The following is a 26929-nucleotide window of genomic DNA, read 5'->3' on the forward strand; positions in this document are numbered from 1 at the left end:
ATTTTTATTATTATATTATAATATAGCTTCTTCTATAATATAGTCAGAGAAATCAGCTTCAATAACTATCTTATAATCAGAATTGAATATTATTAGCAGAGAGATATTAATAAATATCTTCTTTATCTATGTAAATACAGCTTCAGTATCTACTAATTATTGAAATACTGAGTCTTTCTTAGTGAGTTCTGTGAGTAATCTTATAATATCTTAGAAGTTTCATATAAATTGCTGATAGAAGTTAATGAATTCAATGAAGCTTTGTATATCTTTTACAGTATATAAAGTCTCTCACTCAAGAATAGCAGAGACTTTCTCAGAATTCATTCAAATTCTCTTATCAGCTTCTATGATAAAGTCTTAATATTTTATACTCTTAACTTTAAAATTATACTTATCAATATCTATTGATAGTTCTGTCTCTTGTAATTATTATAATATCTTTCATATGTATTCTTGATATTCATTTCTGAATCTGTTAGTGAAGATGAGAATGTCATCTAGATATATAGATACAAACTTATCAAGAAAATCTCAGAGTGTTCAGTTAATATACTTCTGAAATGTACTGAGAGTATTAGTCAGTTCAAAGAGTGTGACTATTCATTCAAAGAGACTGTAATATGTGCAGAATACTGTAAGTCATTCATCTTCTTCAGTGATATAAATCTTATGAAACACAGTGATAATATCTAGCTTTGTAAATTATTGAGCTTGTCTGATACATGCTAGAGTTTCATTGATAAGAGATAAGAAATAATAATCTTTCTTTATCAATCTATTCAGATCTCAATAATTCACACAGAATCAGAGTTCTTTATCTGACTTCTTTGTCAAGTGAATAGAAGATGCAGTGAAAGAGTTATTAACATATATAAATCTCTTATTTAACAGATTATTGAGTGTCTTCTGAAGAAGAAGAAGTTCATCTTAAGATATATTATAAAGAAGGCTTCACAGTGATTCAGAATTCTTATTATTCTTCTTTTTCAACTTAATACTGTGATTCACTTCTGAGCCTTGTAAAGAAGATATATTTATAATATTATCTTATTGAAAGATATCTAAATATTCATGATATTATTGAGAAAGTTTTATGTGAGAATCTGTTATTATAGTATAGAATAACTTATCTAGAGCTTTCTTAATATTAGCTAGACTGATGAAATAGATTGATATATAATCTTACTGTCAGTGACTTTATCAGTGACTCTGTCAGTGATTTTAATAATGACTTCTTTTTCAGAGTATTTTATAAGTGTTGGCAGAGATCTGTGTAAGATTCATAGTCTTATGAATATCATCTTTGTGAATTCTATTATTGTTAGAGAATATTAAACTTCTGTTTTAAGTATTTAATAAGATGTCTTATTCAGATAGTCAGACAAGTTCTAGCATGAAATTATAATCAAGATTATTAACTTTGTATATATAGGCATTTTCACATTAATATTCTCTGATATCTATGTTTAGTTTCATCATGTAATGAGTGTAAATGTCTTTTGAGTCATCAAATTCTGTGAGAAGTTGAGATCTTGATAAGAGAATACACTGAAGATTATAATATTTTATAATTGAAGATTTAATTATTATGTAATAGCATAGATCACTGTCTATCATAGCTTTTATATTATACATGTTATCTATCACAGTAGATACAAGAATCACATTCATTGTTATTTTCTCTTTAAATTATCATCATCTGATCTCTTCAAGCTTCTGCTTGTGAATTTGAATAGAAGCTAATCTTTTCTCTGTTTCATCAGAGTATTCTCATAGTTATCTTCTGAATTCTTCTCTAATGTAATGTGATTGACACAGACAGACACTGATTCATTCTTTAAGTGAGAAGATATATAGACTGATTAACAGTTGAAAGTAATATACTCTGATCAGTTACAGTTGATGCATACTTCTTATTAACATTAATCAGTGACTTCTTCAGAAGTGATCTCAGAGACTCAGAAGCCTGTTTAGATGATGAAGACTCTTGCTTATATATAGATATTTAAGTCTACTCAGTTCATAGCATCTACATCATTGTTGTTATTTCTCAGTACAGGTATATAAATGACTGAGTTATTTCTCAGCACAGATGTATAAGTGTAACATCTTCTATCACTGTTCTATATACTCTTGAGCTTGATAAGACAGTTATTCAATGTTCAGAGCTGTGTGCAGAAGTCTTTAGAAGTTAAGTCTTTGTTTACACTTATAAGAGTCTGTAAGAGTTTGAAAGTTAATGTCTTCTTAAGCATACTAATCTTCATTCAATTCTCTTAAGATTGATTACCTGCTTCTAAGATCTTGATGTCAAAGTCAGGAATAAATGTTATAAAAGAAGTGTTTCTCTATCAGATACTCTATAATCAATCTAACACTTTCTGTTATATAGTAGTGTCTCAGAACAGAATATCAAGATATTTGATAATATTATCAGATATTCACAATGCTGGTTCACATGCTTTTATTCATGAATGAAACTTTTATTTCATACAATTCTTTAATCATTCATTGATATATCAATCTTGATTGATTAGTGAACTGATAATATCTTCATTCACACTCAGTTTCATGAGTATTTTCATTCTTCATGATGAGTAGACTGGCCGCCGGGACCATGAATTTCACATTTGATCTCATTTGGTCTGATTTTATACATTTCATGACATGAATCCCGCTGGGACTAGTCATTAAAAAAACATGCAAAGTGACTATATATCAGATCTTAAAATGAAACCATGACTTGAAAAAAATGAGAAAGTGATCTCATTTGGTTCCATTTAGTTCCATTCTTGGCATAAAGTTACTATTTTTAGACATTTTAAGGTTTTTTTTAGACTATTTTTAATTTTTTAAAAAGTAACACTTTTTGATAATGCTCAAATGAGATTTAAAGTCATTTAAAGCAATAAAAATAATTTAAATTGAGAAGTGGAAATCATGGTCCCATTTGGAAAATGTGACAAGAGTAGACAGTAAGTCCCACTGAGACAGTATGAAACTACTATCTAATGTTAAAACCGTGTAATGGGATCAGTCGAATTGGTAATGAAACTATCAAAAAATCTGGTCCTGGTCCCAGACACGGTCACACGGTCAGTCTAATGATGAGTAGAGAGTGAGATCAGAAGTATTAAAATATATAAGAGTATCTAAGTGTTCTTTCAGTGCTTTTATATTTGATTCTATAGATGTTGAAATTGCATGAGTTTCTTATTAAATTAATCATTGAATTTTCTTATATTGAAGTTATTAAGTTACATACATATCAGCTATCTGTTGCTATTGTAATTTCAACATTACTCAGAGTCACTGTGATATCACTTCTATACTCATATTCAAGAATTCTCTCATATTATTATTAGATATTATTATATTGTTTATCAGATATGTGATATCTGTGATATCTGAGAAAGTGTAATCATATAAATATCTCATACATCTGAGATATCAGAACTCTCAGATCTTTCACTGACATTCTCTTATAAGATCTTATTACAGAGTCAGAGTGACTAGTGAGTAAGCTTCTATCTGAGAACTCAGTATTCACTTTAACTGATTGTTTTTCTTTCTTACACATTGTTATATATTCAGATATCTTCTTAATGAATAATCATTTCTAATGAGAAGATAATGAATGTTTTTCAAGTATAAGAGGCCTACACTGAGTAGATCAGTATAATATTTATAGATCTTATATAACAAAGTGAAAAACATTAGAGAAGAAAAGAAAGAGAAAGTGTGAGAATCAGTGATTGAAGTGAATATTTATACATGTATGTAGTGATGTACACAGTGGAACTTCAGAGTGAAAGAATAGAGGTTTTCATATGCAGTGAAGCTTCAGAGCAGAAGAATAGAAATTCTGTAGATTTTCAGCTGAGAATCAGCAACTGAGAATTGAAGTGATAGAAATCTGTGAAGTGTAACGGAATAGTCTATATAATTGATCAGGCGCAGCCCGTCACAAATATAGAGTTAATTCTCAAATTCAATAGAAATCTAGTGTTACTGTTCTTAATCTCTTGCAGAATCTATTAAATATTAAGATATTAAAACTAGATTTAATACATCTTACTATGCAGAGATCAAAGACTTAGTCAGATCTTGAGATATACTAATTTCATAGTTATTATTTATTATCTGCTGAATATGTATTAAATACTATTGTTAAGATAACTTTTTATATCTTTTTATCAGAGATAAGTTAGATTGAGAAGAGTGATATATGAGTGAGACTTAGCATTGATGTTTTGAAATACCAAAGATAGACAGAGTTTTTACAGAGATTATACTTCAGTTTTTACAGAGATTGCACTTCAGATATGTCTGCTGATTATATACTTAATATTATTACTGAGATATCTTTTTGTATATTTCTGTCAGAGATAAGTCAGATTGAGAAGAGCAGTACATGAGTGAGACTTAGCATTGATGTTTTGAAACATCAAAGATAGACAGAGTTTTCACAGAGATTGCTCTTCAGATATCTTCACAATTACAGATCAGAAATCTTTCAAAATAGAGAAGATTGATGTATATAACTAGATCTCTTCATCTTTCGAATTGTATGGCAATTTGACCCAGGGTTGTGATGTGATAGGGGTGAACAGGGGATAATCTCACATAGAAGTTTCAAACAATGTCTGGTTCACATTTGACTGGATAACTCCACCACCACACTGGGTATGCGGTCGGCGATGGGGTCAAAATGCTCGTATGATCAAGGGCTTTTCGATGAATCTATCGGCGGGTTCTTATTCGAAAAATTGAGCGAGTTTGTGATGGAGCGGTTAGCTTGAGTGTGAAATATGTAATCTTTAGAAGATTTAACATCTTCATGTAATAACTGTGTATAAAAAAGAACAGACTTATATCTGTTGAAATAACATTCTAATCATTGATAATAATCTCTGTATATAAAAGAAGATCATATTAATCATCTTATAAATAATTACAGAACTTATAAAGATTATTCTTTACAATCTGAATTATTTATTCTGATGCATTATCAGTCTCAGAATGATAGACAGTTAATAAATAATATATAATCTTGAGAACTTGACAGATTCTTATTCAGAGAGTACTCATAAATTAATAACTCTGATCAGATATTATAGATTTCAATAAATTATACATCTGATAAAATGAACTCTATAAGAAGACTTTAATAACTTATTCAGTATTTATCTTATTATAAGATTTCAATATTACATCTTTACTCAATCAGTCAATGATAATCAGAATGTTCTTGCAATTCTTACTCTTAAAAAGATTAACAGTAAAGTCAATTACTATATCTTATCAGATTCTATCAGAAATATTAAGTAATTTTAGTAGATCTTTTCTACAGTTCTTTTATAAGATAATGAAAGAATAATGATTACAGTTTTAAATAAAATATCTGATACTATTTAATATCTCAGATCAGTAGAACTCTTAAGAGATTATTTAATACAGTTATTTATAATCTGAATAGCTAATTATACATGAATTATACATCTCTTACATTATCTAAGTATGTAAGAGTTCAGACTGAGAGACTCAGTATTATTCACAGAATCACAGAGTGTTATTATCATTGATTGAGTATTCTGAGATATCAGTTCTTATATGTAGTTCTGAGAGAAATCAGAATACTTCTTAATATACTGCTTTGATAAGTACTTGAAGAAGTTTGTCAGTTTAAGCTGCTGTATATCACAATTCATTCAGTGTAAATTCAGAAGAAAAGAATATTCTAATCAGAGAAGTGTGTATAGTGTTATGAATTATTTCACTATAATTAACTAGTATTTTCAGATTTAAGAGTCAGTGCTCTTGATTTATTCAGTGAGTATCTATTACATTGAAAGATATATCTTGCACTTATTATAGAAGAATATCTGTCATTGAGTTCTGACTGCTGAGATAGTAATGTATAGTGAAATGAAAATGAGTTAATAGCTCAGATCATTGCATCTGTTATTTAATAAGCTTATAAGTGATTGTGAAATACTTAAGATTCTTATAATCTGTGATTATCTCAAATTTGAAGATACTTTAAAGTTCAGAGTCTTATTCTTCTAGACAGTGTATAATTATGAGAAGTTTCTTATCATAGATCTCATAATTGTATTCAGCAGAACTCAGTTTCTTAGATATGAAGATACATAATTGTAAGATAACTTTATTATTATATTATAATATAGCTTCTTCTGTGATATAGCTGAAGAAATCAGCTCCAACAACTATCTTATAATTCAGATTAAATATTATCAGTAGAGAGATATTAATGAATATTTTCTTCATCTGTGTAAATACAGCTTCAGTGTCTGCTAATTATTGAAATACTGAATTTTTCTTAGTAAGTTCTGTGAGTGATCTAGTAATATCTGAGAAATTCTGTATAAATTACTGATAGAAGTTAGCAAATCTAATGAAGCTTTATATATCTTTTACAGTGTATGAGATCTCTTATTCAAGAATAGTAGAGATCTTCTCAGAATTTATTTGAATTCTCTTATCAGCTTCTATAATAAAACCTAGATATTTTATACTCTTAACTTTAAAATCATACTTATCTATATCTATCAGTAGTTCTGCTTCTTATAGTTATTATAATACTCTTTACATGTATTCTTGATATTTTTTTCTGAACTTATCAGTAAAGATGAGAATGTTATTAAGATAAGCAGATATAAACTTATTAAGAAAATCTTAAAGTACTCAGTTGATATACTTCTGAATTATACTGAGAATATTAGTTAGTTCAAAGAGTGTGACTACTTATTCAAAGAGATTATACTATATTTAGAATACTGTAAGTCATTCATCTTCTTCAGTGATATAAATCTTATGAAATATAGTGATAATATCTAACTTTATAAATCATTGAGCTTGTCTGATATATACTAGAATTTTATTGATAAGAGATAAGAAATAATAATCTTTCTTTATTAATCTATTCAGTTCTTGATAATTTACACAGAATTGAAGTTCTTTATCTAATTTCTTTGTAAAAAGAATAGAAGCTGCAGTGAAAGAGTTACTAATATATATAAATATCTTATTCAACGGATTATTAAGTGTCTTCTGAAGAAGAAGAAGTTCATCTCAGAATATATTATAAAAAGAGTCTTATAGTGATTCAGAATTTTTATTATTCTTCTTTTTTAACTTAATACTGTGATTTACTTCTGAGTCTTGTAAGAGAAGTAGATTTACAATATTATCTTATCAGAAGATGTCTAAATATTCATGATATTATTAAAAGAGTTTTATATAAGAATCTGTTATTATAATATAAGATAACTTTTCTAAAGCTTTTTTAATACTGATCAGACTGATGAAGTAGATTACTATATAATTCTGCTATTAGTAACTTCATCAAGAGCTCTTTCAGAGCATTTCATATATATTAACAGAGATCTGTGTAAGATTTATAGTCTTGTGACCATTCTCTTCATGAATTTAATTATTATTAGAGAATATTAAACTTCTGTTTTAAGCATTTAATAAGATATCTTGTTCAGATAGTCAGATAAGTTCTAGTATAAAATTATAGATAAGATTATCAATCTTATATATATAAGTATCTTCATATTGATATTCTCTAATATCTATATTTAATTTTATCATGTAATGAGTATAAACATCTTTTGAGTCATCAAATTCTGCAAGAAGTCAGGGTTTTGATAAGAAAATATGCTGAAGATTATAGTGTCTTACAATTGAAGATTTAATTATTATATAGTAGTATAGGCTACTGTCTATTATAACTTTCATATTATACATATTATCTATTACAGTAGATAGAAGAATTATATTCATTATTATTTTCTCTTTAAATTATTATCATCTGATCTCTTCAAGCTTCTGCTTACAAGTTTGAGCAGAAGCTAATCTTTTCTCTGTTTTATCAGAGTATTCTCATAGTTATTATCTGAATTCTTCTTCAGTATAACATAGTTGATATGAACTGACACTGATTCTTTCTTAGAATGAGAAGATATATAGATTAATTAACAGTTGAAAGTAATATATTCTGATTGATTACAGTTAATATATATCTCTTATTAACATTGATTGATAACTTCTTCAGAAGTGATCTCAGAGACTTAAAAGCTTGTTCAGATAACAGAGAGTCAGAGACTCTTATTTATATATAGATATTCAAGTCTACTCAATTCATAATATCTGTATTATTATTATTATTCTTTAACACAGATGTATAAGTAACTGAGATGTAATATCTTCTATCACTATTCTATATACTCTTGAGCTTGATAAGATAATTATTCACTATCTGAAGTTATATACAGAAGTCTTTATAAGTCAGGTCTTTATCTATACTTATAAGAGTGTATAGAAGTTCAAAAGTTAATGTCTTCTTAAGTATGCTAATCTTTATTTAATTCTTTCAAGATTGATTATCTACTTCTAGAATCTTAATATTAAAGTTAGAAATAAATGTTGTAAGAGAAGTATTTCTCTGTTAAGTACTCTGTAATTAATCTAATATCTTTTACTGTATAGCAGTATCTCTAAACAGAATATTGAAATATCTAATAATATTATCAGATATATATAATACTGATTCATATATCTTTATTTATGAATAAAACTTCTGTTTCATGTAATTCTTCAATTAATTATTAATATATTAATCTTGATTAGTTAATGAACTGATGACATCTTTATCTACACTTAGTTTCACAAGTATTTTCAATCTTTATAATGAATAGAGAGTGAGATCAGAAGTATTAAAATATGTAAAAGTATTTAAATATTTCTTCAGTGCTTATATTATATTTATATCTGATTTAGTCAGTGTTAAAATTATCTATACAGAGATTTCTTATTGAGATAATTATTGAATTTCTTCATATTAATGTTATTAAGTTGTATACATATTAGCTATCTGTTACTGTTATAATTTTAACATTACTCAGAGTCACTGTAATATCATATCTATACTTGTGTTTAAGAGTTCTCTTATATTATCAGTAGATATAGTTATATTATTTATTAAATGTGTGATATCTGCGTTTAAGAGTTCTTCAGAATTGAAAGAAGTATAATTATATAAATATCTTATATATCTAAGATGTCAGAACTCTTAAGTCTTTTACTAATATAATATTAATATTCTCTTCATAAGATCTTGTTACAGAGTCAGTGTGACTGATAAGTAAGCTTCTATCTAGAAACTTAATATTTATTTAACTAATTATTTATTTCTCTATTTCTTATATATTATTATATATTCAGATATCTTCTTGATAAATAATTATTTCTAATGAGAAGATAATGAATGTTTTTCAAGTATAAAAAGTCTATGCTAAATAGATCAGTATAATATATATAGATCTTATATAACAAAAGTGAAAAATGTTAGAGAAGAAGAAAAAGAGAAAGTGTAGAAATCAGTGATTAAAGTGAATATTTATATGTATATAAGATGAAGCTTTGAGATGAAAGAATAGAAATTTCATAAGTTCTTCAGTCAGAGATCAGTGACTGAGAATTAAAGCTTCAGTAGAAATCTATGAAGTGTAATAAAATAGTCTATATAATTGATTAGACACAGCCTGTCACAAAATAATTAATAAAGCTGTTAAAGCTTTTTACATTTATAAGCAAATTCAGAAGCAGCTGTATTATTATTCAACAGTTAAATATTCTTCTAAATTATAGAAAATAAAATTTTGTAAAATAAAATATAAAAATGTGAATTAACTAAAAATAAAATAATAATATATAGATTTGAAAAATAAAGGAGAATATTTAATATACATAAAAAGTATATATAAAAACACATTGAAAGAAAATATCAGAAATGAAAAAGTAATAAAGAAATTTTTTTTATAACACATCTCAAAAGAAAGTAAAATATTGAAAAAGAAGAAAATATAAAGAGAAAGAAAAAGTATAATGACAATCATAAAATGTCAGTAATATCATATATTCATACATTATCATTAAAAGTAAAGTACTTATTGCAGAAGAGAGTATAGATGCAGAAAAAGGAAAAAATAACAAAGATCACAAAATCTGAGACTGTGTAGTTAACTGAAGTTAAATTAGCAAATAAAAAGCCAACATCAGAAAAATATAAAAGATATCCAAAAGATTGTCTGGTATCGAAATATGGAAAAAGGAAAACGCTCTGCTGGTGCAACATATTCCCTCTGCTGTCAGCTCTAGAGGCTCCATATAGTGGGGTTAAGGAAGGGCCCTTAAGTTGGTGCTACAGATTTTGCGCCCCTGATTTCTTGCCGCCTTGGCTCGGACTGAAAACAGATGGAAAGGGAAACCCTGCATTCCAAATACAGTTTCAGATGGTGCAACGCTTCAAAAGCAAATTATCTCGACAGGAGCGCGTGTATGTCCGTAAAATCACGGTGGAACACGAAGTAGAATCGAATTTTTCAATCGCATAAAAAAGCCGCCCAGTAATAGGCCGTTAAAGAGACGACGGCTAGGAAGATTTTAGAATCTTAAATAAAAAAACCCATTCCCACGTTATCGCTTTTCCGAAACCGAAAGAAATGATGGCATGTAAGGAGGCCGTAATGCTGAGCGTAGATTCAGCTATATCTACCTCATACGTTAAATCGTTTGCGTTTCGCATATGTAAAGGCGTTGCTCTTTTCCCATCGAAATCGCATGAATCCTTGAACATCTGTCGGTCTATTTTTGGAATTTTCTAAAATTCCTAAACCGGCTCGTTGCATATCCATTGATAAGGGTTTGTTATATATGTATTAAGATGCACTCTCTCTTCTGGCCCTAGAAAAAGGTGGTGAGATATCCCCTCCACGCTCCGCTGTTGTAGTGTTCGACGGGGGTGTGGTCTCTGGCTTAGGGTTCTCAGGTACGGAGCTTGATTGGTTTATGCCTCTGAAAGAAGGAGCTGAAGATGTCGTAGGAGGGGGGGCCTGACTTTCTATGATTGTACGAGCGGTTAATTCCCCAGGCCCAGAATTGGGCGTTGACCCTACAGAAGTCCCGGCGCTCGGGTCTGTTGGCGGCCGTGGCGCTCTGTGAACTCGAATATCTTGTGTTTGAGAGCCTAGAGCATCTGTTGGCTGGATCTGGGTCGCATGCACATGGCCGTCTGTGACCTGCGGTCTCATGGTAGCAAACGGTGGAGCCTCGGAAACAGTTCCTGTGGGAAGAGATGGTGCTAATGGCACTCCGAACCTAGGCGAATCTCCCTTCACAGGATACATTTCCCCTCGAGCTTGTGCTGCTGCTTGATTCCGACGCTGTGCCTCCAGTTGATTCCGACGCTGTGTCTCTAGTTTACTTGGTCTCCCGCGTTTTCGTGGACGCTCGTTGAATGAACTATTATCAACACTGGGGGGCAACTGGTGTGGTTTCAGAATGTCCGTACTAGGGTAACGACCAGGTGGCGTAGGTTTTGGTTGGATTGCACGATGACCTGTTGGCGGTTTGTCTGTTTGCAAGGGATGAAGAGGGCGTTTTCTATCCCCAGGAGAGATCTGCAATGGAGCACTTGAGCCAAAGGGGCTCTGCCGTGGTGGGAACATGTGTGAATACTCCTGAGCCATATGGTTATATGCATTTTGACATGCCATAAGTGAACGCCCTAGACTCTCGGGTCAGTATCAGTTTCGTCTTGAACGTTTACATAAAACATGATAAAGGTTCAACGAGCACGTTGACGGTTTGCTAGTAATTGAAATGCGCAAGAATATCTGGCCACTTGGGTATGAAAACACATACCTGGTGGGAGTGGAATTTCCATGAAGGCAGGGCGGATACCGTGGTCCTGGATCATGGTGTAGAGGTAAACTGGCGGGATTTTAGCTTGTTTGAGAATCTCTGTGAGGAGTTCGACCTAGAGAGATGAATCGTCAGTTCTTTCTGCGTCATCCACCTGGACCAGATTGAAATATGGCCAACCCGGGTTCAATATAAAAAGAACTTGGAGCCATACCTTCTCGTCGTCCTTCCATATATCGGGTGGATTCGACATATCTTTGTCATGAGAGAAAACAACAGCGTAACTAACACCATGCACTGTCTGTCCTCAAGCCGAGTGTCGACTAAGGCTTTCCGTTATGTCTTTCTTTAAGTTAAAAAAACAAAATGAGATGAAAATATTGCGGAGGCGTATGATTGGCATAAACAATGCCAGGAAAATCGAGAAAAAAGTCTATGAGAATTCTCCAGCCAAGGCGCAATTGGACAGGAGGAAAACGAGAATAAAAGGCATGCAAGAGAACGAAAATAAACAAAACGGCCTCCCAAGACAAAAAGGGGAGACCAATACAAGGCTCGAAACGAATGTGCAGGCGCTGGAGGCGGGTTCGAAACGAGTGACTGAGGGGCCGTGGGTTTCGCAGGTTGAATGAAACGCGACAGAAAACAAAATGAGCGATGGTATCGTGAAGAGAAACGGCGCTCTGAACGCTCAATTGTGGACTGGAGGTCGTTACCGTCGGGGTAATCGTGATCGTGAGGGGACTTGGTTAAACTATTTCGGCATATAGATATGGGCATCCAAAGCGTGAGTGAGGATAAACGGGCGGAGAGCACCGCGCGGCTGGTACGGTCGATTCGAAAGAGATATGCTGGCCGTTGAGAATGAATATCAAATCATCAGAATGGAAGATGAGGGTGTTTTAACGAGAGTATCAACGACAGGGATTGACGGAGGAATGTCAACGCTGGGTTACGTTTGAACACACGAGGTTGGCCCAATAAAAACGCTTAAAGAGAGATTGGAAATAGAGAAAGGGAAAAAAGGGGGACGAGCGGGCAGGGAAGGAAAAGAAAAGAGAGCATAGGATGAGGTGAGGGAAGGGAAAGAAGGAGGGAGAGAAGGAAAATGGAGGTAGAGAGGGGGGGGGGGTGGAAGAGAGGAAGCGAAGCAAAGGAGTGGAAGCAGAAATGAAGCCGGTGACAGAAGAGAAATGGGAGAGATTCGAGGAGACGAGAAGATGTAACGTGAGCGGAGGTTTGGTAATTTTTTAAGCAAGGTACGGTACAACACAATACAGTTCACAAATAAAACGAAACAAAACGAATGGTATGGTATGGTATGGTATATACAGGATGTCTCCCCAATCCGCAGCAACTAACCGCCAGCTAAACAGATGTCCCTCTTACTCTTTACATAAATCCAAAAGTAAACAAACCCAGATAAGGAAAAGGGATAAAGGGGGAGCGCAACGCGGAAAGATGTTGGAGGCACAACCTTACCTCAACTAAATAACCATGGAAAAGGAAACCGGGCTAATGTGTATTATTAATTAGCAGATGGTGTCATTCAGTTTAGATGTATTGCAACCGCAGTCGTCGATAGAATTAGTTTAAAAAGCTTGATGTGTTTAAAAGTCTAGCAATTCAAGTCACGATTGGCGACCTAAAGAGGAGGAGGGGGGGGAAGATACCTTTTAAGAATGTTCCATAGTGTTGCGGAAAGGCGTGCGAGGTTGGACAGTTATGGAAAAGATAGCCTCTATCATTCGGGAAAGTGAGGGGCCGTTGTACAGTACTCAAAACAGGCCCGCTTTGCAGGGAATAGTAGGAGCAAGCGCGATAAAAGCAATATGGAAGTGTGGAAGAAGAAAGGGAAAATATAACGAGTGTTGAAGGGAGCTTGCAGGATATATTATTATTAAAACACCTCTCAGTTTTGTTTATTAGCTTTTTTAGTCCTGATATCAACGTTCTTTCCTTGGCGCGACACGGGAAGGAAGGCTTGTCGTTAGGTTGTAGTCTCAAAGATGGATGTGGCTGGTAGATTTGTTCAAAATATGTATGTAGCATGCTCGGCGGAAGATAAAAAAAGCGCCCCAGCATAGGGAATCTGATCAAGCACATGCTCTGGCTCAAGTTTCTCACATACTATGAATGGCTAGGCCTTTTGTCAGTTATTTCCCTTGGGAAGCTTCGGGTATATTGAGGCCAAAGTCGCTGATTCTCAAGCTAGTTTCGTAACTCCGACTCCGCATAATTTCTTCTTACGTGCTTGGACGGCAACGTGTTTCAAACCCTGTAGCGAACGACCGGTATTTGCCGCCGCATCAGCGTGTATGGGGGCCGTTGCATTTCCGGCTGCACAGAGCAACATGTTTTCTGTAAATCACGGGCGAATCACGGTAGACGTGGTGGGTGGAATTTGCTTCTTTACTTTTTATTCTTTCGCAGGACAGGCGCGGTTGGAGTAAGCCAGAGCGGCAGGGTTTGAGTCTGGAAGGCATGGTGTCACTGCATCGGGGGAGTAGAAATGGGGAGTTGTAACCAAGAGAGGCTCGTACTTCTAGTAGTAACTGGACTAGGGGCACCCGGAGGCAAGGAAGAATCTTGCACTAGTAATTAGTGGATGTATCATGATTCCTGAGCGTAAAAATGCAAAATACAGAGCCACGCTTATGATTGCCCTAAGCCCCGGCCCGCCCCCAATACCTCCGATCCATACAGGGTAATGTCGGAGAAATTTGGGCCATCCACTTGATTCATCTAGAAGCCCTGATCGTTGTCAATCTTGTTCACATATTCCCCTTGACTCTTTCCCTGGTGTGTGATCAATTTCAATTTCTGGGACGACGGACGGACGAGTAGATCCACATGATTATTTTTATGTTTTCTTTTTGCACGGGTCTAGGTCAGGTTGACACAGCAGAGTGCTATAAATTAGCGGACTGGGTGGAGAACCAGCGACGCAGTTAATTGGAGGGGATGGAGGAAGGGGTGGCTTCATGCAGGCAAAGGCAGGCTAGAAGACGCAGGTTTTGAGCTGCTGCTGGCTGCAGGAGAACAAAACAAAGAACCGAGGAAGGGATTGGACAGGATGGCATGTTCGCAACTGGCGAGCATCAGTATCAAAACAACAACAAAACAACGCATTAGCCATGGGCCATCAGATGCACCAACAGCAAGAGCAAGACTTTCTCGTATCGAATTTTGACGATTTCGTGGTCGGAGGGCAAATGTCTCGAGATGCAAGGAGAAAGCCAGCATGTGGATCTGACCATTGCAGCGCGCTGTATATGTCGTACATTTAACAGCACTTCATGGGTAACCACGCAATGTCAGATGGAATCCCCTTTTAGTCCTCTCAACATTCTACTTTCTTCGGTGCACAAAACACATCAATCCCCATCCCTGTCCCTGTACTATGCATGATTTGCCATTGTATCAGTAACGCGGTATCCATATCAGCCTCATCAGAACAGAATGGATTTGAGATCGGATACGTATAGCGGGAAATACACAATCCGTGCGCCATATCCCAAGCCAGCAGCTATTCAGTGCATGGAATGCAATAGACTTCAACGCGGGCCCACCACTGTTGGAAAAGAGCACAGAACGAAGACATGTAAAGGGACGCGGGGACCGAGCAGGAGCGAGGGGGTGAGGAGGCAACAGCCACGCTGCTAGATGATGGAGGAAATGGCTATATCACAAAGAATTGAAAGAAATTGCCTGCTACTAGAAGAAGTATACAAGACAACTGTTGAAATCCTCATGCAGTTGAAATCCATCAGCATTGCTGTGTGGGTGGCCAATGAAAGGAGGGCATTTAAAGAAGCGAAAATAGAATTTTGAATATGCATGAAATCCATCTGAACATCCGGCTTGCGGATTTGTGCTCAACAGCATGAACATGGAATTTGCAACTCTCTCAGCCAGTGAGGGGAGGATAGTATTGAACGTAATATATGTATGTAAAATACGGTAACGTATTCTGATACATACCCGTACGTCAATACCATACGTGATGGTTAGCAGCTTTTGATATCAAAAAACCCGCTGCCCAACCTCGACTGGCCTCATAAGCTCAATGTAGGATCTCAACGACTTCAGACACCATGTCGAGGGCTTCTCTCCGGAGCCAACAGATGAACATCACCCTCGTGGAAGGGTTTGGCCCCACTCATGCTTGGGGTTGCGCACACACCAACCGTTCATCCTCGCCTGCGCGCTACAGAATGCTTGAGGTGGCTCCGGCTTCCAGTCCACTGGCCACTAACATTGCCATTTTACCCTCTGGAGAGCCGAGGGTGTGGAAGCCGTTTCATATCCGCCGCTCTAGCTTCCCGCCCCGAAAAAAACAAAACAAATAAGTCGAGGGGCTTTTGTCGTCTTGGTTGGTCATCACGGTGATTTGACTGGTGCTGGTTAACCACCCGGCTTCTTCAGGAATCAGCCCTGTTTGTGGCCCCCTCCACGATTTCTTTGTCACGCTTCCACAGTCCAGTCATCCCCTGCCGTTGGTTTCTTAGCAACGTCGATCGCGGGCTTCTCCCGCAGCCAGTCAGGTCTGATCGCGCGCTCAAGCTCCAAGCCCATTCTTGTGAAGTTTGCCAATGGCGGGGCGAGAACTCCAGCAAATGAGTGGCGAGAAGAGATCCTCAGCCAACTTCTCAAGCCAAATTCACTGGCTACTCAAATAAGGCATCGCGTGCTCCACGCTGTGACAGGGAAGGAAGCTCATTTTTGTTTTCTCGCTCGGTCCGTCAACCTTTGAAATTGTCAGCTTCTTTTCACACAGGCGCCACCGCATTCCTTCTTATTGAGATATGATTTCACCTATTTATTTATCCCTTTATCCATCTATTTGCTACCGCTGAGCTGATACGTATGTATCGCTCCGTATGCTGACAATGGCGGGGTTCGAAATAGTGAACAATCCCAGACTCCAACCACCGCGGGCACTCGAGGTATCCAACGAGACATTCTGACGGGACAAACACACAGCACGAAATTCATTTCACTCTCCTGGAGATGTTTTATATAGGTCAACAGATACTGACTACTTGGGCGGGAGCCATTGCATAATATTTATTTATTTCTAACTGACACTGCAGTGACACCTCGCGAGGATCTCATCTTAGCTGATGGTGGGACGCACGGCCACGTTGACTCTGGTGATTTACTCAAATATCCTGTTGTCAACTCCACGCACCCCCATTTTGATGCACGAGGATACCTGGCTCTGGACGCAGCAACCTTCATTTTCTTGACAGGATTTTTCAGGCTCGCAAATCAAACTATGCGGCGAGAGACATGTCACCTTTTCAAGTCGGGATGAGTTAATGCCAGTGTGTAGCTAACCACTCTACGGTAATCACCTCCCGCCAAATCGCCGTCTTTCTATGTATGGCGTTTTGTACCCTAGGCTTTCAACCGCTCATACTATAGGGTCACCACAATTTTCTCGCACTGGTTACTTCGTCGGTTAACACCGCGGGAAACGGTCGACTTGCGTATCCTTGTCGATCGGGATATTGGGCCTATGAAGATTCTTTTATCTCCGTCTGTCTGTCTGTAGACATTTATGTCTTGGCTTGTTCCTCTTGGACCATTATTAATGGCTGCTACTAGTCAATGACTCTTATTCCTAGCACACACATTGGAATGAAAATCCCACATCGTTGATATTATTCCAGCCGCGGGAGTACCCCACACCGTCTTGCGGAAGTGGTGGCCGGTGATGAAAATGATGGATCAGGCCCCGTGGCGGACTTAGCTAGGTTTCTCTGATTCTGAGCAGTACCAGAACATCAATTTATATATTTTGACTTCTACAGCCTGTTATTGTGTTCTGAATGATGGTGATGGATGTGAGACGATATCCTTCAGACTGGAGTGAAAACCACAATTTCCGGCGATGTGTTATTGACCCGTTTGAAAATGACAGCATTGCGTGTGGTGACAGCGATGGACAATTCTTGATGTTTTTTATGCCACGATAGACTTATCTGTGTAGCGCGATAAACGAGGCAAACCGGCCACTTTTTCGGTGGGAAGAAGCGTTGTTGAGATTTTTTTTTTTTCATTGGGGGGGGGGCCTATTGTTAATTCCACGCACTGCCCGAATTTACCCACGCCGCGGACCTCATGAGAATCTGGTTCCTATAATTTCATCCTCCGCATTGGTTAACTGGCCACCACCATCATCACCTTTTGCTTTGCATTTCCTGTCTTTTCTCTTTTCTCCCATCACTGCTGATATCTCGTGGGGAGCCCAAGCCAGGTAGAACACGATAGAATTAATAATGGCATTCGCGGGTTTTTCTTAACCGCCACCAGCTTGCGTTTATTCCATGCCGCGATCAACCAATATCTTGAGGCTCACAGGCTCAATGGGAAGCGACTCTTGTCCTCTGCTTGGGGTTGATTATTCCTCCTTGCCACCGTGAAACAAAGTTATAGGCGATTTTGACACAAAAAAAAACAAAAAGAGGACCCAAAACATTCACATTTTCACCAGAGGCCCATTCAGTCAGTTCACTGGGGTGACCATCCGGAGACAGTTCGCTGTGCGAGTATCTCTGCTGCTCCTCCCGTCCACATTTTATTTCAAGCAAGAGCCGGAATTATATAGTCTAAGCAATTCTTACTGGACTTCAACGCTTGCTGAGCTGTACGCTACTTGGTGCTTGGGGGAGGATTTGCTGCGGTCGTCCGCCAGCTTTTTATGAATTTTTCCCACCCGGATCCCGCCATCGCACTAAGATTACGGGCCATCGTCGTGATCGCTTCCATCCACGCACCTCCCCCGATTTCCACCACACCACGCTCTCTCCACTTGCACCTCGCCTTCCTCGTCCTTCTCGCATCGACTGGGGAGCGCTACACAGCACCACGCCTTGCCATCAACTAAACAGCGCAGACGGTGCAGCGGTTGGATCTGTTCTATGTCTGTAGCCCAGTATCCCTTCACCTTACCAGGCTGGTCAGACACGGGGTGTTAATCTATCAACCCACCATTCGTCGAAACTCCTTGGCCGCCAAAGCAACCAAATTCACCTCTTCACCATCCCCAACTTTAACAGCCACTTCAACATCTAGGGAGCAAGCGATCGCCGTTTCTCTCTGATATTCATTAATTTTCACATCCTCGCTACTAACGCAATTTCGGCACTTAAATACTGTAAAACTAAGTCATATCCACCCCTTTGTCGTTCACTTTTCGATCATGGCTCCCCATGACGATGAGGACATCAAGGCGGAAGCAGTAGCCGAAGCTGTGACTGCCATGCAAATCAAGCACGATAATTCAACAGACAGCTCCTCAGCCGATAATATCCTAACACCAGATGCTACAAACGGCCTTGCAAATGGTTTGGCGTCTCTCTCGAAACCTAGCCCCACTAAAAGTCTTTCCAAGTCAAAATCTCAAAGCGAGGCCAGCTCTCCCAGCGAGAAAGATGAAGACGAGGAACCAAAGGAGAAAGTTCCTGGTTCCATAACCGTCAAACTAGAACCGGGTCAGCCACCAAAGCTGTCTCGTACTGCTTCGCAGAAAGTAGTTTCTCGACCAGCACAACTCTTCAACCATCTAGCAGACTGTACTGCCGAAGCTACGTCCACATTTCAACTCATAGATGACTGCACGTATGCCAGTAAATATATGGGTTATACGGAGCATGCTATGGAATGCGACTGTACAGAAGAGTGGGGTAAGCCACGGTTTTCCTTTACTTTTTCTTGATTTTATTCGTTTTTTATTTTTATTTTGCTTTTTTGCTTCACCAACATTTATTTGTGAACGGGCCAAAAAAGGACAGAACATACGCTCTTATATCCCAGTGCCTTAAGCATAATCGTGATATGTCTCGTTTTCAAATGTTACTGGAGACATATATCCGATTTTGTCCTCAGTACCTGGCTTCGTGATATTCTTAATGCTGATGTGAATTCCCAGATCCGGTGGCTGCCAAAAATGGAGCCTGCGGAGAAGACTCAGATTGCATCAATCGAGCTACGAAAATGGAATGTGTCGGAGATTGTGGATGCGGCGATGAATGCGAAAATCAACGGTTTCAACGACGACAATACGCCAACGTGACCGTCATCAAGACTGAGAAAAAAGGCTATGGCCTGCGTGCCGACTCCGATTTACGACCCAACCAGTTCATTTTCGAGTATATCGGCGAAGTCATTAACGAAGGAAACTTTCGGAAACGTATGAGAAGCTATGACGAAGAAGGGATCAAACATTTCTATTTCATGTCCCTCAGCAAGGGAGAGTTCGTCGACGCCACGAAGAAAGGCAACCTCGGGCGTTTCTGTAACCATTCATGTAATCCTAATTGTTATGTTGACAAATGGGTTGTAGGCGAGAAGCTTCGAATGGGCATTTTTGCCGAGCGGCACATCAAGGCTGGCGAGGAACTAGTTTTCAATTACAACGTCGATCGTTATGGAGCTGATCCGCAGCCCTGCTACTGCGGAGAGCCCAACTGCACAGGTTTCATCGGTGGCAAAACACAGACTGAGCGTGCAACGAAGCTCTCCAATGCCACCATTGAAGCACTCGGTATCGACGACCCGGATGGCTGGGATACTGCTATCGCAAGACGGCCGCGCAAGAAGAAGACTGGCGAAGACGATGAAGAGTATGTTGACAGTGTGCAGCCTAGGTCGTTGAGCGAAGATGGTGTCACCAAGGTCATGGCCGCTCTTATGCAGTGCAAAGAGAAATGGATCGCCGTCAAACTACTTGGCCGTATTCAACGCTGCGACGATGAGCGCGTGCGAAACCGTGTCGTGAAAATGCATGGATACAAGATTCTCAATTCCCAGCTAACTGCCTGGAAGGACGATTTCAATGTTGTACTGCAGATTCTTGATATCCTGGATAAGTTCCCGAGACTTACCAGAAACAAGATTATCGATTCGAAGATTGAGTCAACTATCCAGCCACTTACTGAGTGTGGCGATGAGCGTGTGGAAAAGAAGGCAGCGGCTCTCTTAGAGGTCTGGTCCACACTGGAAATTGGCTATCGGATTCCTCGAATGAAAAGGGACCCAGCTGCTACAAATAACACCCCAACAGTCAACCGCTTCGAACGACGAGAGTCATCTAGAAATGATACACAACCCACGACAAAATCGAGATCTCGCTCACGGTCACGATCACGTTCCATCGAAGCCCCACGTGCTCCTGCTGCCCTTCGAAACGGCATGGGTCCTCGCAATTCTTACCACCATGGTCCTCCGAGACCGTTTCGCCGGCCGCCGTTTGCCAACCCGTTACCCCAAGGCTGGTTCGCCGCGGAATCGAATGGGAAGACTTACTATTATTCTGCATCGGGTGCCACGACGTGGAAAAGGCCGACAACTCCCGCTCCACAACCCCCTCCTCCACCGAAATCCGAATCGAAGGATAAGGCATTGCAGGATATCATCGATGGTATCATGAATGCCAAAGAGAATACCCCGAAAACGCAAGATAGATCCGAGACCCCTACTACACCTACGCCTAGAGATGCGAAACCTCTCGGGAAAAAGGAACATAAGGAAAAGTGGCGATCATACAGTGAAGAAAAACAAAAGAAACTTTATGAGAATACAGTATGTACATTATGTTGATGCTTTTGCTGCGCTGTGATTAGACTGACTTTTGGTTTAAAGATCTTCCCCCACGTCAAATACGTTGTGGATAAGTTTAAACACAAACTACCAAAGGAGGACTTGAAGCGCTATGCGAAAGAGGTATGAGCTCAAAAACTCCCATCGAAAGTAAATCCAGATATGCTTGCACCTTACTGACATAATACATTGGATGTTTTAGGTCGGAAAAAAACTTGTGAACTCGGATTTCAAAAACAACCGTGTGAGCGATCCAACAAAGGTCAGCGACAAACAAGTAAGACAAATCAAGAAGTACTGTAAAGAATATTTCGACAAAGCAGTTGTGAAACAGCGAGCCTACGAAAAGAAAAAGGCTGAGAGGAAGGCAATGGAAGCCGCTAAGACGTCAGGCGATGGCTCAAAGGATGAAGCTGAGAAGCCTGGGTTGTCACAACCACAGGAGTCACAAAATATTAAGAAAGAGGATGAAAGCGAGGTCGAAGACGATATAAATATGTCAGATGATGATATAGACAGAGTGGAAGATAAGAAATCATCGCCAATGAGCGTCGACGGAAATAGCCTCAAACGGAAGAGAGATCTTGATGGAAACCTTGATGTGGATGCCGATACTAGGGGGCCTTCACCTTGCAAAAGGACGAAATCGGCCACTCCGCCTCCGCCACCTCCGCCACCTGGAGATGCAGGAATGACTCCTGGCGATGATGGTGATGTGGAAAAACATAAATGCAAGCGGGATGAGTTCGAAGATGGCGATGGATGTAATAGTGGCGCTTCCTCTCCAGGCAAGCAACAACATTCTGGATCGCCTCCGCCTCCGCCACCACCTCCACCACCTGCGGATGCAGACGATACGTATGGCGCTGGCGATGGGAATTCCACAGAGGATATAGAAAACGGCTTGGATGAGGATGCGAAGATGGACATAAACAAGGTGTCTAGCGTCGCGATGCCGGATCGAAGTAGTGGGAATGAAGAAGTGGATAAGAAGGGCGTGAATGGTGTTTCTGAATACAAACCGTTTGGTGCCGGTTCGGTGTCTGACGATAGGAACCTCAAACCCGTTCTTGATGTTGACATAAGGCCTGGTTCTTCTTGACGTGTATAAGGCCTGTGGTTGTTATATCTGTTTCTGTCCACCTTGCCGTGGTCTGTTTGAACCAGGGGTGCATGATCAACCTCAGTGGTCATACTCCTATCACAGGTTTCCAACTCCGTGAGTCACGGCGTACATCAGACATCTTGGCTCAGCAGCGCTGGAATCTGGACACGGGGTCTCGCCTCGCATCTCCCCTGTCTTTTTTTCCTCTTCAACCGGCCGAGGAAATCCATCCTGCATCTCCCATCAAATACCATATCACTCTTGGCGTTCGTTCAGCCGGACATTCTCATGCAGCTGAACAATTAAGAAGGGCCAAAATTCGAACGGGGACTGCCCCTATTGACAAGGACTTGACAACAAACATATTAGAGAAAACGGATATGGCTACGATGAATGGAGAGCCAGCGAGCTACCTAGCGTTTGATCCAAGCATGCCAGAATGTACCTACTGACTAGGTCCCAAAACACCTTTCTTGTCCCCATCATCCAATTCATCCAGTCCCGCATGTAGATACGCACACACAATCATAGCTATTCAAGTACCTACATCCTCAACCCACGCTCATAGAACACCCAATCCGCAACAACCAATATCACATCACCTTCTACTGTCCTTCAGCCCGCATAACTTCCCATCCACTTACATGTGTACATACATACACCCTTCGTTACCTGAAAATACCATCCCCCTTTCTTACTTCCTTCCTCCCCCTCTCTCTTCCGCTTTCCTGCTGTACCAATATCGCATGCACACAGATGCACACAGGCACACACCACCGTCCTAATCCAAAAGAAAAGAAAAGAAAAGAAAAGGAAAAACATGCCCGCCTTCACAAGTATGTGAATGCAAACCAATAATACAGAGCAATTCAATTCAAGATCTAATCCAAATCCACAAGCCATTGATAACAGCAAAGTAGAACCCCTATCTCACCTTCCGTCCAAACCGTAAATTTCAGAGAATCAAATGCACACGTTGTGTTTCTTAGTCCTTCCTTCTACTTTTAGTATAGTTATGTAACTTATTGTGTATCTTTGAACCAGCGCTCCGCGAAGGAAATAATACCAAGAAACAATCACACTGTAAATTTTCCCACGCTGATATTACAAATCAATAAAAATATGTTTCCAAAAATCAAGATGTGTATATATATCGCTCGCCATGCGGAATGTATATGTCGCACATGCATTCCTTGCCGCAGAGAGGAAGCGGAAGCGGAAGAAGTGACAGCAACAGCAAGCAGCCTCAGAGCCGGTTGGTTGCTACGGACGACAGGAAGAAGGGAAATGAAATAGAAATAAATTCCTTTCCTTTCCTTTCCTTTCCTTTACAACTTTACAAGAACCCGCCTCCAGCCTGAAGCAGGCCATGCCTATGAATGTATACATTGCACACGAGACACATGAAAAGCGGAACCATAATAGAAAGAAAAAGTAAAGAAGAGAAAAAAAAAAAAAAAAAGACCCATTCCAAATCTATCAGTTCCTCGAGTTAACAAAGTCCTCTCAAAAACCCAGAGTTACAGGGGGAAAAAACAATGCGTGCGTGGACATAAAAACGGGGCGAAACCGCCACAAGCCTCCCTCCCTCCAGAAAAACGAAACAAAACTCAATAAAAACTCTCCACCAAACTCTCTTTATGCGTATTCCCAAACGCCCCCAGTGAACTCTTCCCGCCACCCCCGGGCGCCGCCCCTTCGCCCAACTTAAACACACTCTCCACAACGCTCAGCTCCGTCGCCGTCGTATCCAGGCCCATCACGGCCAGCCAGTCGTTGACGACCATCCCGGCACCAACGACGGGGGAGCCGCGGTTCACGCTGCCCGCAACGAGTGGCACTTGCAGCAGCGAAGAGAGCTCGTCTTGGTCTTGGATGGAGGTTTTTGGGTGGACGAGGCCGCCTTGGTTGGAGAGGGACATGTAGGAGCCTGTGAGGACGTTGTCGGCGATGGTTTGGCGGAAGACTTCGACGCCGAGGACGTCGGCGATGCTGCGGGGGTTTTAGTTTTTGGGTATGGAAATGAAAGGGGGAAGAAGGAGGGGGGGGGGTGGAGGGGGAGTGGAGGGCCTTACATTTCTTCAGTTTCCCGCTCTAGATCGGGATGGACGAGGGCTACGTGGTCATTGCAACATATCACGTTCCCGAGGGCTGTTAATCGCTCTTCTATCCGTTGGATTTTGACAGCGTCTGGGAGGGAGTTGCGCAGGTGTTGGAGTTCTTGATCTGTGGTCGACGTGGGGACGAGAAGGCCTTTGCGGTTACTATAGAGAAAATAAAGAGAAAATATCATGGTCAGCTGCGAATTGTGGTTTGGTTGTAACTGTTCATAAAGGGGGGAGAAGAGGATCATGCTGAGCAAATTCAAATTGTGGCTTACCCAGCTGTTAACCGTCCAACAATCCTCGTACCGGCGATGGTAGCATGACATATCGGGATGACATCTTGCAACTCTGCTTCGAAAATGCTATTTCGTGAAGAAAAGCAGGTTAGTTAACTTTGAGCGCCTTTTTTTCCCGATTCTCCATGACACAAGTTTGCAAAAATTTCAAAATGTCCGCCATTCTTCTCGAATCGAATCGGGTCAGCCTGTATATGAATGTTCTCCGTCCAGGAACGCAAAAAACGATGAGCCGCCCAGTTATATATCAACCCGGCACTTCCTTCCCACCAACTCATAGTCAGATTCCACGCTCATGGTAGAATAATGCCGGTTCTTCGAATATAAGGCTCCAAAGGGGACACCTATCAGATATTCCCGATCCGAATTTCAATCTGCGATCCAATCCCCTCTCATTACCCACAAGAGAGTGAACCAAATGGGGTTCATGAAGCCTTTCCCCCACCTTAATTTCCCAATATGACCATCCCATCAAAGAACACAAGGCCATTTTTGGAAAAATCGAGAAGACAGAAAAAAAAGAAAGAAATCCATACCTGTAAAAGTTCTCTGACGAGCCGATCGCCACCAATGCGTATGAATTCGTCAATGTCGCGAACACACCGACCCTGGGCAGTGAGACATGTTAGCCCAGGAAAATAAGTGGTAACAATAACCTTTGCGAGAAGAAATGAAAATTTTCCATCTTTCGAAGAAACTGAAAAAGAAAAGGAAGAAAGTAAAAAAGGGAAAAAAGAGAAAAGGGTATCTTCTTAACTGTAAAATTGAACGAGGCAAAAGAAAGAACTGGAAAAAGAAGCAGAAGAAGCAAGGAAGGGGGAAAACTCAACTCATTCGAGTTCTCAAATCGAGCGCGAACCGCCATGATTTATTTCAAACAGATCCTTAATTTCCTTTGGTTCTATTTATGATTTTTTCTTTTTCCTCTCTATGTATTCTATTTCCCGGAAAGCGTATAAATGTATTTTCTTCTTTCTCTGTCTTCTCTTTTGTTAATTTTCTGTTGTGCGGTAGAAGGATTCGATTCGGTGCGGCGGGGTGTGGGTGCGGGGAGGAGACGGATGGAGTATAGTATAACTAGGTAACGATGTATGTGGTATTTCTCGTTGTCGTTTGTTTTTGGTTGTGAATTCTTTTAAATAAAAAGAAAATTCTTTATGCTTTGGTTTTTTTTTTGCCGGGTAGTGTTTTGTGACGTGGAGTACAGAGTCGAGAGGAAGAAGAAGAGGGAGGGGTCGATGAGGGGCAAACTAGTTAACTAGGAATGAATTTCTCTGCCCGCTTTTTTTTCTTCTTGGTCTCGTCGTGGTTCTTAGATTCGACGAGGGGAGCAGAGGAGACTCGGCTTGGGGTTATTGCAGCTATAGGCACTGCGCCGTAGGTTGTTTATCGCTGGGGGCCCTCGATGCTCGCGGGATGAGGAGGAGAGGATGAGAGATGTTCATCAGATGCGGCGTTCGATTTGAAGAGTCTCCGAGAGGAGGAGGGACGGCGGGTTACGTCAGCAGAAATTTATAACCAATATTGGGTATGGGCCTGGTATGAGGATGGCGTATTGGAGTGTTTTCTACTTGGTATTGTTGTATTGTTTGATATCGCAGCTCTCTTGTCGTTCAGCGGGGTGCTGGCCCTCAGTATATATAACTTCATTCAATTAATATTAAAAATTCAGTCGTTAGGTAGTTGCATGTAGTACTGACTCATAAACGCCTCAGGGTGCAAAAAAATGATAGATTGATATATTTCACGACAGTATGACTCAAGATGACTCTTGTCCAACCCCCGCAATTCATATCATGGAACAACACACAGGTGCGAAGACAAAAATAAGAAGAAAAAATGTAGATGCCTATTTATTCGCCGATCGAATATTCAGCTAATTAGTCCCCAGGGGATTGAAATTGGTGCGAGAAAGCTGTTGTCGATTACTAGATCTTGTTTAGTTCCTGGTCTTATTACTAAAGCATGTGCCCCCCCCTGATACCAACAATCCGTCCTGAAGCCAGCCACGAGAGACCCAGTAATACAATGCCATGATTCCCGAAATCCCGATATGCGTTCCGCTGTGCGGAAAAAAA

The 26929-nt window shown here is 39.4% G+C and overlaps 3 protein-coding genes across 3 annotated transcripts; 1 reads left to right on the top strand and 2 right to left on the bottom strand.

Annotated features, from left to right (window-relative positions):
* Positions 1-9610: 9610 nt before the first annotated feature.
* BDBG_08434 (uncharacterized protein) lies at positions 9611-16020 on the bottom strand. The gene is made up of 5 exons (XM_002621016.2): positions 14896-16020; positions 13410-14827; positions 11951-13251; positions 11737-11851; positions 9611-11599 (listed from the first exon to the last, which is right to left on the bottom strand). Exons 3-5 carry the CDS (start codon positions 11987-11989, stop codon positions 10752-10754), a joined length of 1002 nt encoding a protein of 333 aa, XP_002621062.1. The 5' UTR covers positions 11990-13251; positions 13410-14827; positions 14896-16020; the 3' UTR covers positions 9611-10751.
* Positions 16021-24478, top strand: BDBG_08436 (histone-lysine N-methyltransferase SETD2). Its single transcript, XM_031723557.1, has 5 exons — positions 16021-19430; positions 19676-21327; positions 21388-21468; positions 21548-23884; positions 23969-24478. Exons 1-4 carry the CDS (start codon positions 18947-18949, stop codon positions 22445-22447), a joined length of 3117 nt encoding a protein of 1038 aa, XP_031580746.1. The 5' UTR covers positions 16021-18946; the 3' UTR covers positions 22448-23884; positions 23969-24478.
* On the bottom strand, positions 23324-26829 carry BDBG_08437 (eukaryotic translation initiation factor 6). The gene is made up of 6 exons (XM_031723558.1): positions 26552-26829; positions 25682-26495; positions 25388-25459; positions 24831-24917; positions 24526-24714; positions 23324-24442 (listed from the first exon to the last, which is right to left on the bottom strand). The coding sequence occupies exons 2-6, from the start codon at positions 25714-25716 to the stop codon at positions 24061-24063; spliced, it is 765 nt and encodes a 254-aa protein (XP_031580747.1). The 5' UTR covers positions 25717-26495; positions 26552-26829; the 3' UTR covers positions 23324-24060.
* Positions 26830-26929: the final 100 nt, after the last annotated feature.

Source organism: Blastomyces gilchristii (genome assembly GCF_000003855.2).
Source record: "Blastomyces gilchristii SLH14081 genomic scaffold supercont1.24, whole genome shotgun sequence".
NCBI lineage: Eukaryota > Fungi > Ascomycota > Eurotiomycetes > Onygenales > Ajellomycetaceae > Blastomyces > Blastomyces gilchristii.

What these genes read in the sequence shown, in the direction of transcription:
- BDBG_08434 (XM_002621016.2), bottom strand. Translation starts at nt 11,989, where the DNA reads ATGTCGAATCCACCCGATATATGGAAGGACGACGAGAAG. An exon ending in TATGGAAGGACGACGAGAAG is followed by an intron (nt 11,852 to 11,950) that starts GTATGGCTCCAA and finishes TCATCTCTCTAG; the next exon opens with GTCGAACTCCTCACAGAGAT. An exon ending in GGAAATTCCACTCCCACCAG is followed by an intron (nt 11,600 to 11,736) that starts GTATGTGTTTTC and finishes CCGAGAGTCTAG; the next exon opens with GGCGTTCACTTATGGCATGT.
- BDBG_08436 (XM_031723557.1), top strand. Translation starts at nt 18,947, where the DNA reads ATGGCTCCCCATGACGATGAGGACATCAAGGCGGAAGCAGTAGCCGAA. An exon ending in AGAAACTTTATGAGAATACA is followed by an intron (nt 21,328 to 21,387) that starts GTATGTACATTA and finishes TTTGGTTTAAAG; the next exon opens with ATCTTCCCCCACGTCAAATA. An exon ending in TGAAGCGCTATGCGAAAGAG is followed by an intron (nt 21,469 to 21,547) that starts GTATGAGCTCAA and finishes TGGATGTTTTAG; the next exon opens with GTCGGAAAAAAACTTGTGAA.
- BDBG_08437 (XM_031723558.1), bottom strand. Translation starts at nt 25,716, where the DNA reads ATGGCGGTTCGCGCTCGATTTGAGAACTCGAATGA. An exon ending in TCGTCAGAGAACTTTTACAG is followed by an intron (nt 24,918 to 25,387) that starts GTATGGATTTCT and finishes TTCACGAAATAG; the next exon opens with CATTTTCGAAGCAGAGTTGC. An exon ending in GTTGGACGGTTAACAGCTGG is followed by an intron (nt 24,715 to 24,830) that starts GTAAGCCACAAT and finishes TTTTCTCTATAG; the next exon opens with TAACCGCAAAGGCCTTCTCG.